Source organism: Oryctolagus cuniculus, chromosome 17, assembly GCF_964237555.1.
Source record: "Oryctolagus cuniculus chromosome 17, mOryCun1.1, whole genome shotgun sequence".
In the NCBI taxonomy this organism is placed as follows: domain Eukaryota; kingdom Metazoa; phylum Chordata; class Mammalia; order Lagomorpha; family Leporidae; genus Oryctolagus; species Oryctolagus cuniculus.
Window position 1 is genome coordinate 37,138,626 of NC_091448.1, and position 15,635 is coordinate 37,154,260.

The window sequence follows — 15,635 nt, forward strand, 5'->3', positions numbered from 1 at the left end:
CGTCCTGTTGCCTCCACCTTCAGGTCGTAGATGAGCACGAGAGTGTGGAGCAGAGTCGGCAGGCGCAAGCTGAGCCCATCAACCTGGACAGCTGCCTCCGTGCTTTCACCAGCGAGGAGGAGCTGGGGGAGAACGAGATGTACTACTGCTCCAAGTGTAAGACCCACTGCTTGGCAACCAAGAAGCTGGATCTCTGGAGGCTTCCCCCTATCCTGGTATGTCTTAGCCCCACCTTTGAGGTGAAGAAATCTCTCAGAAAGAAAGAAGCCATGAGGGAACAGGCATTTTGGTGATTTTGAGAGTGAGAAACTTCCTGCAGCAATATTTAAAATTACACGAGGCTTGTATGTGGAGCACAGAAGTGAACTGTTCTCTAAATGTTTGATAGTTCCCATTCCCAAAGAGCTTGCAGCCTAAAAGGAAAGGGGAATCCCACAGACTGTAACTGCAGTTCAGCACCATGTGAAAAGTGCCACAGAGGAGAATTTGAACTTCGGAGGAGGCTGAGAACGCTGCTGGTTCTCTGGGCCAAGGACGCGTTAGGCGAGCTCTTAGTAGACTGCGGAGAAGCATGAGAGCCAGGAGCTGCCCATGGCCTCTCGCCAGCGCCCGTGACCTCGGCACGCTGCTGAGCCACTTGTGCATACAGGCGCACCAGTGCACTGGGGCTTGGTCGTCTTTTAGGCTTGCTTTACTCCTACGTTGTCCCTTCATAGATTAGGAGAGTCTCCTGTTGCTTGTCAGGAGTCTTCTAAAATAGCTTTTTCCTGAGAGGTGGGAGCTCCTTCAAACGTGATTGTAATCAGACACTGTGTATGTCCTTCCTCATGTCTTCATCCTCCTGCTTACTCCGTACTAGCAGGTTTTTCTTTCCTTAGGCCAGAGCAGCTTCCCAGGGAAGAATACCCAGGAGGTTAATAACATTGGTTAGCTAGTTCCAGGGGTGGGGACTGGGGGAAGGGAAGAAGAGGGCAGGGACAGGCTTGGGGACAAGGAGGGTATGAAGGAGGGAGACTTTTTATTTAGTCAAAGTATAATAAACATGCAACTCAATGGTAGATTTTAAATATACATTTTGATGATGTTTGACACTTGTATGTATTCCTGCAACCATCACATAAAGCATGTCGTGAGCGTGACGTGTAGTAAGTGGTTAAGATGCTGTTTGAGACGCCCACATCCCATACACAGTGCCTGGTTTAAAGTCCCAGCTACTCTACTTCCGATCCAGCTTTCTGCCAGATGATGGCTCAAGTATTTGGGTCCCTATTACTGACATGGGAGACTTAGTTGGAGTTCTGGGCTCCTAGCTTTGACCTGGCTGTTGCAGACATTTTGGGGAGTGAACCGGCAGATGGAAGATCTCTCTCCATCTTTCTGTTCATCTCTGTCTCTCTGCCTTACAAATTAAGTGGAAAAAAATTATATGTATATATATATAAAATGGTTTGTGAAAATGTATATTATTTTCAAATTATGAAGTAAATGCTTTTGTGGAAACCATGTTTTTGAAGTCTTTGAAGAGTGAGGAGTCAGTGATATGCTATGTTGTTGAACACTCATGCATGTTAGTCCTGTTTCTTAGATGTAAAGTTTGTGTCATTAGAACCCTTTGATGCAGATGTTTTCTACATTCTCTCCTCCAGATTATCCACCTTAAACGATTCCAGTTTGTAAATGGTCGATGGATAAAATCACAGAAAATTGTTAAATTTCCTCGTGAGAGTTTTGACCCTAGCGCTTTTCTGGTACCAAGAGACCCTGCTCTGTGCCAGCGTAAGCTGCTCACACCCCAGGGGGATGAGCTCTGCGAGGCCAGGGTCCCGGCAGGAGAGGTGAAGAGGGTGGATGCCCAGAGCTCCGCTGGGGAAGAGGAGGTGCTGCTCAGCAAGAGCCCGTCCTCCCTCAGCGCCGGCGTGCTCGGTAGCCCAAAAGGTGAGATCCTGCCCGCGCAGCTTCTCGGGATGTCCGGAGGCTGCCTGTTTCCCCGTCTTCTGCTGTGGAGCCGCCAGCGGCTTGGTGGGGTGGAAAGAATCTCTCTGGAATCTGTCTGAGCTACGTGACTCAGAAAGGAAGAGACGCAGCTTCTCTGTTTCTGTGTTCTCATCTGCGGAGGAGAGAACATACCCAGCTCACAGAGCATGAGGATTTGCTGTGTGGAGTCGGACACGTTCACATGATGCTTGAGCCATGGTTGGCGTGAACCGTGCTGGCATCCGTGTTTCCTTACAGCAGAGCTTCTCAAAAATGTAATCTGCTGGGCGTCCCTAGGGGGCCCTGAGACCCTCTCAGAGGGTCTGAAGGATCAACACTATCTTTAGAAAAAATACTTAGATAATATATGCTTTTTCAAAGCCCTAGGGGTCCTTGATAATGTTTTAAAGGTGACAAAAGGGATCACAAGGGCTGTGACCAAAACGTTGCAAAGCCACTGCCTTACAGAATTTCTGTGAGGGTGGAAGTGAGAGAGAGAGAGATCCAAGTACCATGCTGAGCAGCAGCACTTCATAAAAGCTAGTCATCTTTTGTCATCTTAATTTGACAAAGGAGAGGAATATGTACAAGTCCTTAGTCTAAAAATTACATTGTTTAGAACTGAATCTGACATAACTCGCCTTTCCCTGTTTTGTAAGACTCTCTAGTATATTTACATTTCAGAACATTGCTGTCCACAGGGATTGGCACTGCAGAAACAGGAATGTCACTTTTTAGCTACATAGTAAGAAGTACAGAGTGGCCAGTCAGGACTCCCCTGTCTTCACCTTCATGTGTTTATTAGTGAACTTTTTGCCTCACGGTTAGCATTTGGTGGCTGGCTTGACTTGCTGAATTTGGATTTTTGAACCTGCTCTCCCTTTCACAGGTTCCCCTTCTTCATCAAGAAAGAGTGGAACCAGCTGTCCTTCTAGCAAAAACAGTAGCCCTAACAGTAGCCCACGGACTTTGGGGAGGAGCAAAGGGAGGCTCCGCCTACCCCAGATTGGCAGCAAAAATAAACTATCAAGTAGTAAAGAGAACTTGGATGCCAGCAGAGAAAATGGGTCTGGGCAGATCTGTGAACTGGCTGATGCCTTGAGCAGAATGCACATGCTGGGAGGCAGCCAGCCTGAGCTCGTCACCCCTCAGGACCATGAGGTAGCCTTGGCCAATGGATTCCTTTATGAGCATGAGGCGTGCGGCAATGGCTATAGCAATGGGCAGTTTGGAAATCACAGGGAAGAAGACAGCCTTGATGACCAAAGAGAAGATCCCCGCATTAAGCCCATTTATAATCTGTATGCAATCTCGGTAAGTGATTCGTTGTATGGTTTTCAGAGTGGTCTTTACTTTTCACTGGCTTGGTCACTTGTTTTCATTCATTCACCAACAGATGTTTTTCAGGGCCTGCTTGTTTATAAGACACTGAGCTTGATGGTAGAGAAAGTTACTCCAGAAATTTTGCCCTTCTAGGTAGAATCCCAGGAGCTCACAGAGTGGTGCAGGCGATAGTTGTGTGATTCAAGTCATTCCTAACTGTGTGTTCCAAGGGAATTGTTGCTTACTCAAAACTAACTATAGCTACATAATGATTCTCTATCCACACAAGATTTGGAACTTCGGATTTTTGAATTTTGCTTTTTTTTTTGGACAGGCAGAGTTAAACAGTGATAGAGACAGAGAGAAAGGTCTTCCTTCTGTCGGTTCACTCCCCAAATGGCCGCTACGGCCGGCGTGCTGCTCCGATCCGAAGCCAGGAGCCAAGTGTTTCTCCTGGTCTCCCATGCGGGTGCAGGGCCCAAGCACTTGGGCCATCCTCCACTGCCTTCCCGGGCCACAGCAGAGAGCTGGACTGGAAGAGGAACAACCGGGACAGAATCCGGCGCCCCAACCAGGACTAGAACCTGGGGTGCCGGTGCCACAGGCAGAGGGTTAGCCAAGTGAGCCGCAGCACCTGGCTGAATTTTGCTTTTTGTTTATTTTGTTTTAGGAAAGAAATTAGATGGTTCCAGAACATGTTTTTCTTAACCACCTAAGTAGTCTGTATTCTTTTTTTTAATGGGCTCAAGTATACTTTTTTTTTAAAGATTTATTATTTATTTGAAAGTCAGAGTTACACAGAGAAAGAATGAGAGGCAGAGAGAGGTCTTCCATCTGCTGGTTCACTCCCCAGTTGGTCACAACAGCTGGAGCTGCGCCAATCTGAAACCAGGAACGAGGAGCTTCTTCTGGGTCTCCCACTCAGGTGCAGGAGCCCAAGGACTTGGGCCATCTTCCACTGATTTTCCAGGCCATAGCAGAAAGCTGGATTGGAAGTGGAACAGCCAGGACAAGAACCGTTGCCCATATGGGATGTCAGCACTGCCGGCGGCGGCCTTACCTGCTACACCACAGCGCTGGCCCCAGTAGTCTATATAATATGCTTAGACTCAATGGCCGTGCCATGGCCACGGCTCTGTCAACTGCTCACAGCCCTCCCCTCTCTTCTGTCTTTGCAGTGCCATTCAGGAATTCTGGGTGGGGGCCATTACGTCACTTACGCCAAAAACCCAAACTGCAAGTGGTACTGTTACAATGACAGCAGCTGTAAGGTAAATGATCTCAATGTTTGCATGAAAGTTGGAAACAAAATGTCATCAGATCTGGGGGCATTTGTAGAAATAACGGACTTTGTCCTGAATAAGAAATAGATTTTCTGTTAGGACCAGTATATAGATGCTGGCACTGGTAAGGAGAATAAGGAATAAAAGCACAAATAGCAAGGAAAATAAGCTGTCAGTTAATGAGAAGATGTTCTTATCTTTTGAACTAGTAGAATTTCATGTGGTTTTAGGTCATTCTTTTGACTTGTCTGTCATTAAAATATTTTCCCCAAAACAAACATTGAAAATAATGAGATTTATTTTAGGGACAACTGTGAGACAGCAAAAATATTAAGTTGATGGGAAGAAATCACATTTAATTATGAGAGGGAATTGGGCTGGTCTTCTCTCCCAGGCGAGGAGGAAGAACCGGCAGAGCAATGGCTGTTCTGTTAAAGGCTTTTCTTGCCCCTTCAGGAACTTCACCCTGATGAAATTGACACCGATTCTGCCTACATTCTTTTCTATGAGCAGCAGGGGCTAGACTGTGCACAATTCCTGCCCAAGATCGATGGCAAAAAGATGGCAGACACAAGCAGCATGGATGAAGACTTTGAGTCTGATTACAAAAAGTATTGTGTGTTACAGTAGAGCCACCACTCTGGCTGCTAGACAGGCTGGTGGTGAGGGAGGCGACTTCTGTAGCTGACATTTGGCAAAAGCATCGCTGAAAGGCAAGCTAAATAGAGTTATTTTATCCTGTGACCCTGAAGCACAAAATAAAAATCCTAATTAAAATAGCAGTTACCTTTTAAGAGTAGTAATAATTTTGTTTTGAAGTCTTATACAAGCTCTCCACTAGAGAACTTTCAGGCAGAGCCCACCATTAGCCTGTAAACACAAGGGTTTGGCACCAGCCACCTGGGACCAAATAAGAATTAAATTGTGCTTGTCAAGATGTGAACAAACATGTAGTGACTATAGAGTTTACTAATAATCATAACAAAATACTAAAGATTTCCTTGGAGTCAAAGTAAAAAACAAAAAATTGTAGTGTTGTCTGGGGACGACATGATATGCTACCTCCTTTTTCCTGAAGTTTTATTCCATTGTATTGATAAGAGGGAGAAAGCAAGATCATGAAGGTGTGCAAATGATTCTTATGGCATGGATGCAGAGTGTTTGATTTATTTTTTAGATCATTTCCCTACTATTTCTTGCTTGCTTTTTTGTTTTTGTGTTGGAAACACAACCAGTCATTGGTGGCAGAGGCATATAGTGGTCAGTCTGAAGAATGTCCTAAGAACTATGTGCCTTCTACCCAGGGCCTTGGTTGGGAGACCCAGTAGAAAGACAAAGCGTCCTCAAAAAATGGATGCCCTCCCCCCACTGCTGAGTGTGCCAGGGTGGCTGCCAGGGTGGCTGCCAGGGTTTGCACCATCCTCACTTGCGCACGTTGCACAGAGAGCTTCTGGGAAGGTGAGCAGCATTAAAGCTAGCTAGTGTTTCACAACTAGTGGTTTTTTTTTCCTTTGTTTCTTTGTGTTGCACTTTAACAAGAAAGAGAATATGTACAAATGGACTGGTCCGTATTTGATGGCTCTAAGGGCTATAAATTAACTTCACCGGGGTACTTTCCCCATCATAGTAAATTCAAAAACACAACACGTCCCAAACCTGGATCTGAATAGTGCAAAAGTATTTTTAAATGAAATCGAGGGTTTTAGGAAGTAACCTCTAGTTTTGTTTGCATGTCCGTTTTTTTTTTTTTCTGTTTTATATTTGGCTTTTTTTAAAATTTACACTAGTCATCAAGAGTTATGTTTCTTTGCTTACTTCATTTTTTCCTCCAATTATTCAAGACTGGAACAAAAGTATAAATGTTTATTTTGAGCAGCATTTTTTTTCCTGTGTTGTATTTTAGTATGTATTCAAAGGAAATGTTTAGCCTTTTCTTCCCTCAGTCTCTTGTGTATTCTTTTAGACCCTGGAAGTTGACTCTCATTAATTGTCAGATTACATTACTCTTCCTTCCTCGTAGGTAGTAAGTTCTGATGTGGTTAAGTGTTTGTGTTCTGATATATGAGGCCAGTAAATATCTCTTCTCAGAGCGTTTGGAAAAGGTGTCTGAAAAATTGCTGCCCAAATTGAAACTCTTCAGAAGAAGAATATAGTTGCAAGTAGGAAGGTATGGCCTAAATGGTGTAATAATGAAGTCAGACAAAATGCATACTTTACAGTTTGAGGACTTTTCAGTATATAAAATCTGTCCATTCCTACTTGAACAAGTCCCATGAAAAAGTGAAAAAGATTTTAATAATTTACTTACAGATGTTTTATTTAAGCAGGTAGCACAATCTACTAATGTTGTTTGATCTGTTTGTTATATTGGTTGTAATTAATTTTTTAATTCATGAACTAGCATAAAGTTTATTAAATTAACTATTAACTACAGTCACCTTGTAAATTACTGTATAAAACTTGTTGACAGTGCACTGACTTTAGAAAGATGTTAATGTACATACATAGAGTGTAAATAAAATAGTGTTGATGTACTGAAATATGAACTGTATAAAAATGTATTGGTAATTGTATATGGAGTGTACCTGTTTATCTGTAACTATTATCCAAACAAATTAAATACTGTGGATGCCTCTCTGTGCTGTTTTTCCTCATACAAGTAAAGACAAAAAGTCAAATTCTTTAGCTTTCTCTGTGCAATCCTGTTTTTAATTCCCCTACTTGAATAATGCACGTCTGATTCTGTAGAGTGGATACTCTCATCTCTGAGGGGATGGAAATTGTGCTGAAGGCAAAATAAGGTATCTGCACTGACCAGATGAATTCAACTTAAATGTAGCTCACATTCAGAAATTATCAGAAAGGCCTTATAAGGGTTGGGGAATGGGGGGAGAGTTAGTAGTTAACTGGGAATTAGTAGGGGAGGTCTTATAGTTGTTGTCATACAGATTATGAGATAAAGTGAAGAAGAGGAAAACATCTCATTTATAAAATGCCTTGAGCTGACTTGAGGTTTCTAGGAGCACTGGAAAACTAGGTATGTCTCTGGTATAAAACCTGAAGCTGATTCCCATTGTCAGGGTCCCTCACCCTTCCATGAGATCTGCGAACCTATATTTGTTACCTATAAAATTACAATACTTAAAATTTTTTTTTCATTTTATTAGACAGAGACAGAGAGATCTTCCATCTGCTAGTTCACTCCCCAAATACCTGCATTAGCCAGGGTTGTCAGGGCAAAGCTGAGGGCCTAGAACTATACCAGGTCTCCAACATGGATAGCAAGGACCCAAGGACTTGCACCATCATCCACAGCCTTTCAAGGTGTGTTGTGTATTCACAGGAAGCTGGGTACAGAAGTTGAGGAACTGGTGCTCAAACCAGGCATTTTGATACGGGGATGCGGATGTCCCAAGCAGCATCTTAACCACTGCAACAAATACCTGCCCCTAAAATTAGCATGTGTCATACTCAGGCTTAGGACAAATAATTGAAGTCTATAAATGTCTGGCACAGTTGCTTGGTGAGTGCTCAGTGAGTATAAAACTCTTCCTTCTTCAGATTCCATCCTCTGGTGCGGAGTGCTTTTTGTTGGCCCCTCACTGTGTGTATTGAGACTGAAAGAGTTTAATAGCTATCTGCTCGTTCTCCAAAAACTGGAATGCAATGGCACTTCAGAAAGTTCATGGAGGAGGGAGTGTTCAGCCTAGCAGTTAAGCCACCAGTGAAGGCGTCCCACGTCCCACCTTGCAGCACCTGGGGTTAATGCTCAGCTCCCGCTCCTAACACCACGGTTTCCTGACAAATGCAGATCCTCAGGGGCCACAGGAGATAGCTCAAGTGAGTGGGTTCCTGCCACCACTTGGATTGAATTCTGGGCTCTGAGCTTCAGCCCGGCCTAGGCCTATCATGGGCAACTGGGAACATTTCTCAATGTGACTCTCGCTCTCGCTTTCTCTGCCTCTCAAGTAATTAGAAATAAATAAATAAATTTTTTCGGATTTTGAAATGTGTTGGGTGTGCATTTGGTACAGAGGTTAAGTTGCTGCTTGCAGTGCCAGGATCCTATATCAGAGTGCTAGTTCAAGTCCCAGCTGCTGTGTACCTAGGAAGGCAGCAGAAGATGCCCCCAAATACTTGGGCCCCTGCCACCCCATGCAGGAGACCCAGATGGAATTCTTGTTTCCTGACCTCAGTCTGGCCCAGACATGGCTATTGCCATCATTTGGGGAGTGAACCAATGTATAGAAGATCAATCTCTCTTCCCCTACCCCTCATCACTGTGCCTTGCAAATAGATAAACCTTTTTAAAAGATAAAGTAATAAAATGTGTTGAATCAGTAGCAGTGGCAGCTTATTTAAGGAGAACAAGCCAAATGGATCTAGGAAGTCCTAAAAGTTGAAGCACGGCTTCTGCAGTGCCAGTCCATGTCCCTAACTTTTAAAGCAGCAGCAGCCTTGGAAGGATCCACTAATGGAAGCAGGCAAGTGTTTGGTTTCCAGTGGTCCTGCATGTTGAGATAGGTCTTTGGTTAGAGGTGGTGATTCCGCATGGAGGCACTCCACCACTTGGTGGCATCGCTCACTGTGGCTTTCTGACGTGCAGTCACCACTGAATAGGGCAAATAGATGGTTTGCTGCATTTCCCCCAGCTGTTCTAAAGACGGAACATAAAATTTTACTGGTAGGGCACGCTGTCTCCCAGAGTTCTTCCGTTTTCGAAGCCAGAATGTGGCTTGGGAAGCAGGTGCAGGGAGGTTCCTAAGCGTTGAAATCACACATTTTTGATCAGAGAGACTCATGCAAGATGGAGCAACAAAAAAAAAAAAAAAAGGGCTGACGTTAGTTCCTGAATAATGGGAAGCAAGATAGTAGATAAATGTCCAGGCCCTTTGGGACCCGGTAGGGAACAGAGTGTGAGGGAGCGGGCGGGTAAGATGGGGAGCAGTGGGGCGTATGGGAGCTGTAAGCGCATAACCCTGCAAAGGCTCCGAGTGACTGGTGCCCTGCAGGAATGTAGGCCCCAGTGTTAACTGATTCTTTTTTTCTTTAGCAAGAAGCCAGAGATCCAGATATTAATATAAAATATCCAAGCTAGAAATGTTGGTAATTAATATTTTTAAATTTCGGAACTTGTGCTGCCCAAATGGAAACTTTCACAAACCAGGTACAAGCCACCAGTTCTCCGGTAAACAGCGAGGTCACGAACTCTGAGCCATTAAGTCAGAGATCAGATTCTAGCTCTGTTGTGACAACAGCTGTGAACTAAAACAAGTTTCTTAGACCCTCAGAGTTCTCGTGCCTGATGAGAATACCATTTTATTTCCAAAGGTTATTAAAGGGAATCGATCATGCATATAAATAGGCAAAGAGCTTGGCCTCTGTTCTCAAATGAAAAGTCTTTCCCTTCCTAAGGAAATACAGCATAGGTGTAGTGCTTGTAAAGCAATAATGTTATGATGGAGTTCATTACGAGCCCAGAGGCATACAATTAAACAACACGTGAGCACCTACTGTGTAAGAACTCTGTGATCAGTTCTCGGGACAGCCGTTCCCAGCCTGGCAGATAGCGTTCTCAGACCCGGGTAAGAGCCTGTTAAATGTGCTGACCTGAGTCCCGCCCATCATTGTCACACCACACCAAATGTGCTGTGCCTGTGTACGCCCAGATTAATGTGCTCAGCGTCTCCCATGCAGTCTAAGAATCTGCATTTCAACAAGTTCCTCCGCTGGCACAGGCCTGCAGACTGGTCATTCGTGGAAACCACTGCTGCCGGGCGTGAATCATTTCCAGGCTAATTAGGGAAAGACAATACACACAGGCACACACCTAAGAGGAGTGCAAGGCTCCCCACACATAATTGTTTCTGAAGTGCTGACTGGGGACATGAGACACGAGGCACAAAGTGTTCAGGGAAGAAGGAAGTGAGCTACACCCCGAAGTGAGATCCAGGTTGCATCATCAGAAGCGAGGAGCGTAGTCTGACCTTCGAGACAAGACCGACACCCAGGGAACAGAGGCGGGATAGGCCTGGCTGAGTGGGGCTGAAGGTGCCCGGGGAACATGGTACAAGACAACAAGGCAAGATCCATGTTTTGAAGGTCAGACCAGTCGTACTAAACGTGTTCCACGTTGCCAAGTATCTTGGTGTGCTTGCAAAACATTTTCAAGCAGTTTGTGTAAGTACACTAAATCTAGTTTAGATCACTGTTTTAGAAACACGAATTTTGTTTGCCATCATTTAACTTTATCTTTTTTATACAATCCACCTTTGCTGGAATTTCTCTTGACGATCCACGTTAGACCTTACCACGAGCCCAGGAGGAGCTCATAGGTGGACATTAGGCTTAAAGCGCTCGGTGAAGACAAAAGTAAGTGAAGGAGGAAGAAAACAGGACCAGGCGAGAGGGGGCGGGAAAGTGGAAGAACCCTGGGAGACAGCGTGTCCTACCAGCTGGGCGCCTGCAGCCCAGAAAGAAGTGTGCCTGGTTAGTGGAGGCATCCAAAGCCTGGTGAGGGAGGAGGGATGGAGGGGAAGGGGGGCAGGCGGGTTTCCTCCGCGCCACCTTCAGTTCTTCACAGCAGGAGCCTTTGTGCCCGCTGGGGTTGCAGTGCCAGCAAAAGCAGCACAGGACCAGGAGGGCAGTCCGCAGTGCTCGCTGTCCGGGATCGTGTGACCTTGGCCGGTCACCTGCTTCCTCTGCGCCTCAGCTCCCCTTGTGAATAAGGAGGGGGTTGCATTAGGTCAGTGGTCCTCAGGTTTTATTTAGAAACCACAGGAGGACCAGACCCTTTCTTCCAACCGCATTTTACTGAAGAGCCAATAGATCACGCAGAGGAGCTCAGGCTGAAGGGGCCGGGGGTGCTGCCTGAGCAACTCATGTGGGCCTGGGTCACGTGTCTGCTTGAGTGCCTTTCACCTGTAAGCACTCAGAAGGCCAGTCAGGCGGGACTCCGGCAGCACCTGGGACACTCCCCGGGGAATTGGCCCCAGCAAGAGGACTTGCTGCCTCTCCCAGGAGAGCGCTGTGAGTCCGCTGGAAATCAAGGGGGCAACGAGGGCGGGGGCCAGTGTGCCTCCCTCCCTTCCGGAGGCCGTGGGGAGTGCCTGCAGCCCTCAGCCTGCTCCCAGCCGCTGGGTGTCTGCCGGGAGCCAGCTCCAGGGCCTGAGGCCTTTAATTGTTGTGCCAGCTGGGGAAAGTTAGTGCTGCTGCTCCTCATTTGGTGAGCTCCCTGCGGCTTGCAGCTGCGGAATAAACAGCCTCTCGCTTCGGGAGAGATGGGCCAGTGAGTCTGCCACTCCCTCGTCCCTCCCTCGTCCCTCGTTCCTCGTCGGACGGTTCTTCAGTGCCTGCTGTGCGGCTTAAAGGCGAGTCCTGAGCGTAGGCGAGTCCTGAGCGTGAGGCTGGAAGGAAAGCTGGAGAGGACATTGAGGCGCTTGCTGGACTTGCGCCCGCCAGGCCCCTCGCCAGGCTGTTTGACTGTTACTGAATGCTCATCGCACCTCTGTGAGCAGTCATTATCATCTCTTGTTACAGACAGGAAGCTGACGCTCCACAAGGTTAAGTCACTTGACCAAGGTGTCACACAGATAGAACATTTCTGAGCTGGGTTCGAATCCAGGTTAATGTACCTGCTGGTAACCCACCTTTCTTCCCTCTGGAGTCTGTGACCCTGCCCTTCGCAATCCCTAGCAAGACAGTCCGTCACCCAGCCTCAGTGGCCTGATCTTTACCAAGGGATGAGGGGCATGAGAAGCCCTGGGTGAGGAAGGGGGTGTGAAATCCTCGAAGCCCTAACAGGGCGACTACGCAGTCTCGTTCCACGCAGGGAGAAGCGGGTGTCCTGGCAGCAGCTCCTCCTCCCATCCCTGGAGAAGTGGAACTCAGCTGCAGACGGAGCCACACAGGGACTGTTGACATCCTGTTCTCTTTGCTGCTGGTGGTGGCCCAGGGACCTTACGCCCTGGACTTGAGGTAGGAAAGGGGCAGCAGAGGGGAGGAGAGGCTCAAGGTCGCCAGCGTCAGGCTGGATTTCGGAGTGGCAGATGATATCAGAGATTTAACACCAGGGTGACGGTTTTTGGAGGCAGCCTGGGAGAGACATGATTGGGATGAGCTCCTCTGGGGAGGGCAGCTCCCACCCGTGGCCACGGTGGCTTGAGACTCCTGTTCCCTACTGGCTCCCTGCCAGACCTGATTACCTGACCATGCTGAACCCACCAAGCACAATGCCTTCCCCTTCGGACTGGGGCCTTTTCCTTCCTGGCTTTTCCTGGGAAGGGAGCGAGAACAATTGAGCCCGACCATCTCTCTCCAGGTGTTTGCCTGCAGCAGCCTGGGCTCTAAACTGAATCCCACATGTCGGTGCAGCCACCCAGCGGGCCACCCCCGCTGCCTGCATCCGCTCTGTCCTGACTGTGCCAAGTCCCAGAGAGGCAGCTCAGAGCCTTTACCCCTGGGCTTATGAGCCCAGCATTGGTTTTCTCACCTCTCCCTTTGAAAGCGATGGAAATGTTAACCCTCAATCTAAAACTGATGTCCATCCAAGAAAAGAGAGTAAAAAACAGTCTCACCTAATTTGGGCTATACGGAAGTAGCCAGGGAAAATCAGAGGAAAATCCAGACTCCGTAACTGGAAAGGGAACGTTGGAGCCCAGGGCCTGCTCCCCTGCCCAGGGAATTCCCCTCCAGAGGCGGCTGCAGAGACGCTGCCCGCAAGGCTTGGCTGGAGCGTGTCTTCTGTGGCTGTCCTTGCATCTACAGTCTGCGCTGCCCTGGAACACAGGCCACACCTAATCAAGCAGCAGTGTCCCCTGAATCAGCTTCTGTGCCGGCCACGTTGTCCTGTGAAAGCTCACGCCCTGAAATGACCCAGGTTCCACTGCGCCTCATCCCTCCCCCTCCCCGAGTCCTAGCCTCCCTCCACATACGGACGGCAGTCTCCAGGGGTATCACAGATGGGCTCTCAGCTGCCCTGTGGTGTCCACTGGGCACCTCCCACCCAACACCACTGCCGGGGCTCCAGGCCACTCCACCAGAGTTCCCCAAGCAGAGATACCTGTCTGTGTCCATGTTCGGGGGCCACTCCCGTTCTCCTTAGGGGTCAGTGTGAATCCTGGGGGCTCCTCCCTACAGCTCAGCAGTTGTCACACCCAGCCCTGCTCCCTGAAGAGACTTTGTCCCAAGAGGCTGTTCCAGGCAGTAGATGCTGGCGGGTCTATCTTAGTGCTCCAAGCAGCTCCTGATGTGGCTTAAACCATGGCCAAACATGGATCCTTGGCTTCAGCTAGAGTGAAGCCCCACTCTCACCGGCATGGGGACTGTGGGCAGATCAGGCCCACAGTAAGGAAGGGCAAAGCCACCGGGACTCAAGGATTGCGGAATTGAGTCCCACCTTTGTTTCCAACCCAGCTGCCTGCTAAGGCACGCGAGAGGCAGTAGATGATGGCCCAGGTGGTTGGGTTCCTGCCACGCACATGGAAGACCCGCATGGAATTCCTGGCTTTGGCCTGGCTCAGCCCTGGCTGTTGTGAACCTCTGGGGAGTAAACCAACAGACGGATGATACCTCTTGTCTCTCCCTGTGTGTGTGACTCTTTCAAATAAGTAAATATTTCTTTTAAAGGATTGGGGAGCAGATTCCCCAGGGAACAGTGGAAGCACGGCGCACACCCAGGCCCCACATGTGGGAACAGCTGTTCAAACTAACCAAACCAGGCTGGCTGTGTCAGCCTCTGAAGGAAAGTTGGCATGAATAGAGTGTGGAAACCAGGTTTATCTCAGGATTTCCCGGTGGGCAGGGTAAATATTTCGTCCCAGACCTGGAACAGGGCCTGGTAATCCCATTCTTTGCTGTGCTTTTTCCTTCTGTTCATTCATCCTGCAAACATTTGCTGCCTGTCCCTCTCGGTGTGGCCGGCCTTGGCCATGGCACCGCGATGCTCCAGTGACTAAGACATGACCCTGTGGTCTGTTCCTTCCCTCGGGGAGTCTTGGCGGGGGAGGAGGAGGAAGCAGCTTTTCAGCTGGGGCTTGGCTGATGTGCAGACTTGCTGAAAGGACCCATGATGGGGTGGGAGAGGGGAGAGCACCCTAGGCCTTGGGAACAGCGTGTGTCCCACTCTGCCTCGCCTGGAGGTTTCCACAGCCACGCTGTCTTCTACGTGGCAACTGGCAAGAAGCCCTTTCAGGCCCACAGCACCCAGCTTAAAGGAAGCAGCACGGATGCGGGGCTCTGCAGACTGGGGTCCAGTTCCCAGTCGGCCACTGCATAGCTGGCAAGGGGCAAAGTTCCCTTACCACCGGGAGCCTCAGCTGGCCGAGCTCGGCGGGCCGGAGCGTGCAGCTGCGGGGTGCGGATCGTGGCTCTCCCACTGGGTAGCCGTGTAGCCCGTGTGTTTCATTTCCTCATCTGTGAATGCAGCAAACAGGAATGTGCTCAGCTCGGAAGGGTGTGCTGTGGCTCAGTGAGCCAGAAAGCGCGTCAGTTTTCCCTGAGGAAACCTTGCCATCCCCGCGCCCTGTTTCCTCCCCGTGCAGGATTCCTCGGTGCGGATGGCCTCAGTGGCGCAGGCTGGCTGGCTTCCCTGGGAAGCCATCACCCAGGGGCAGTGTGCACAGAGCTCCCTATGGAGCGCCTCAGGGGCCCACACCTGTGGGAGGGGTGGATGCGGAAAGAGGAAGAAGTGGAGCTGCCCTTTGGAGCCCGCCTGAGTGCGGCCTGGCCCTTCGCACCCCCACCCCCACCGCCATCCATTGTCCTTGTCGTTGGCTGCAGGCCACCCCAGAATGGAGAGTGACCTTGAGTGAGCAAGAGGCTCCCTCTCCCCAGAGGCCGAGGGCCTGAAGGCGTCTCCACCCAGCACAAGCAGTCCCCAGAACAGTGCCGCAGCCATGTGCTGAAGGTGCTGTCAGGACCAGGTGAGGCAAGCGCTGTAAAGTACCTTGCGAAGGGCCAAGGGCCGGGCCCAGCACGGCAGGCGTGGGGGGCAGGCGTGGGGGTGCTGCGGGCCGAAGGCAGTGACAGTGACAGAGATGAGGGAGACGACAGGGT

The 15,635-nt window shown here is 48.9% G+C and overlaps 1 protein-coding gene across 6 annotated transcripts in view; it reads left to right on the forward strand.

Annotated features, from left to right (window-relative positions):
• The window catches only part of USP32 (ubiquitin specific peptidase 32), a 214,867-nt gene extending 207,602 nt beyond the window's left edge, over positions 1 to 7,265 (forward strand). For all 6 annotated transcript variants that reach the window (XM_051824715.2, XM_070061011.1, XM_070061012.1 and 3 more), the window contains 5 exons: positions 24 to 215; positions 1,647 to 1,935; positions 2,864 to 3,288; positions 4,476 to 4,568; positions 5,037 to 7,265. In XM_051824715.2, the coding sequence (XP_051680675.1) occupies positions 24 to 215; positions 1,647 to 1,935; positions 2,864 to 3,288; positions 4,476 to 4,568; positions 5,037 to 5,210 (1,173 nt within the window). In that variant the 3' untranslated portion in view covers positions 5,211 to 7,265. The remainder of the gene's footprint in view (positions 1 to 23; positions 216 to 1,646; positions 1,936 to 2,863; positions 3,289 to 4,475; positions 4,569 to 5,036) is intronic.
• The last annotated feature ends 8,370 nt before the right edge of the window (positions 7,266 to 15,635 follow it).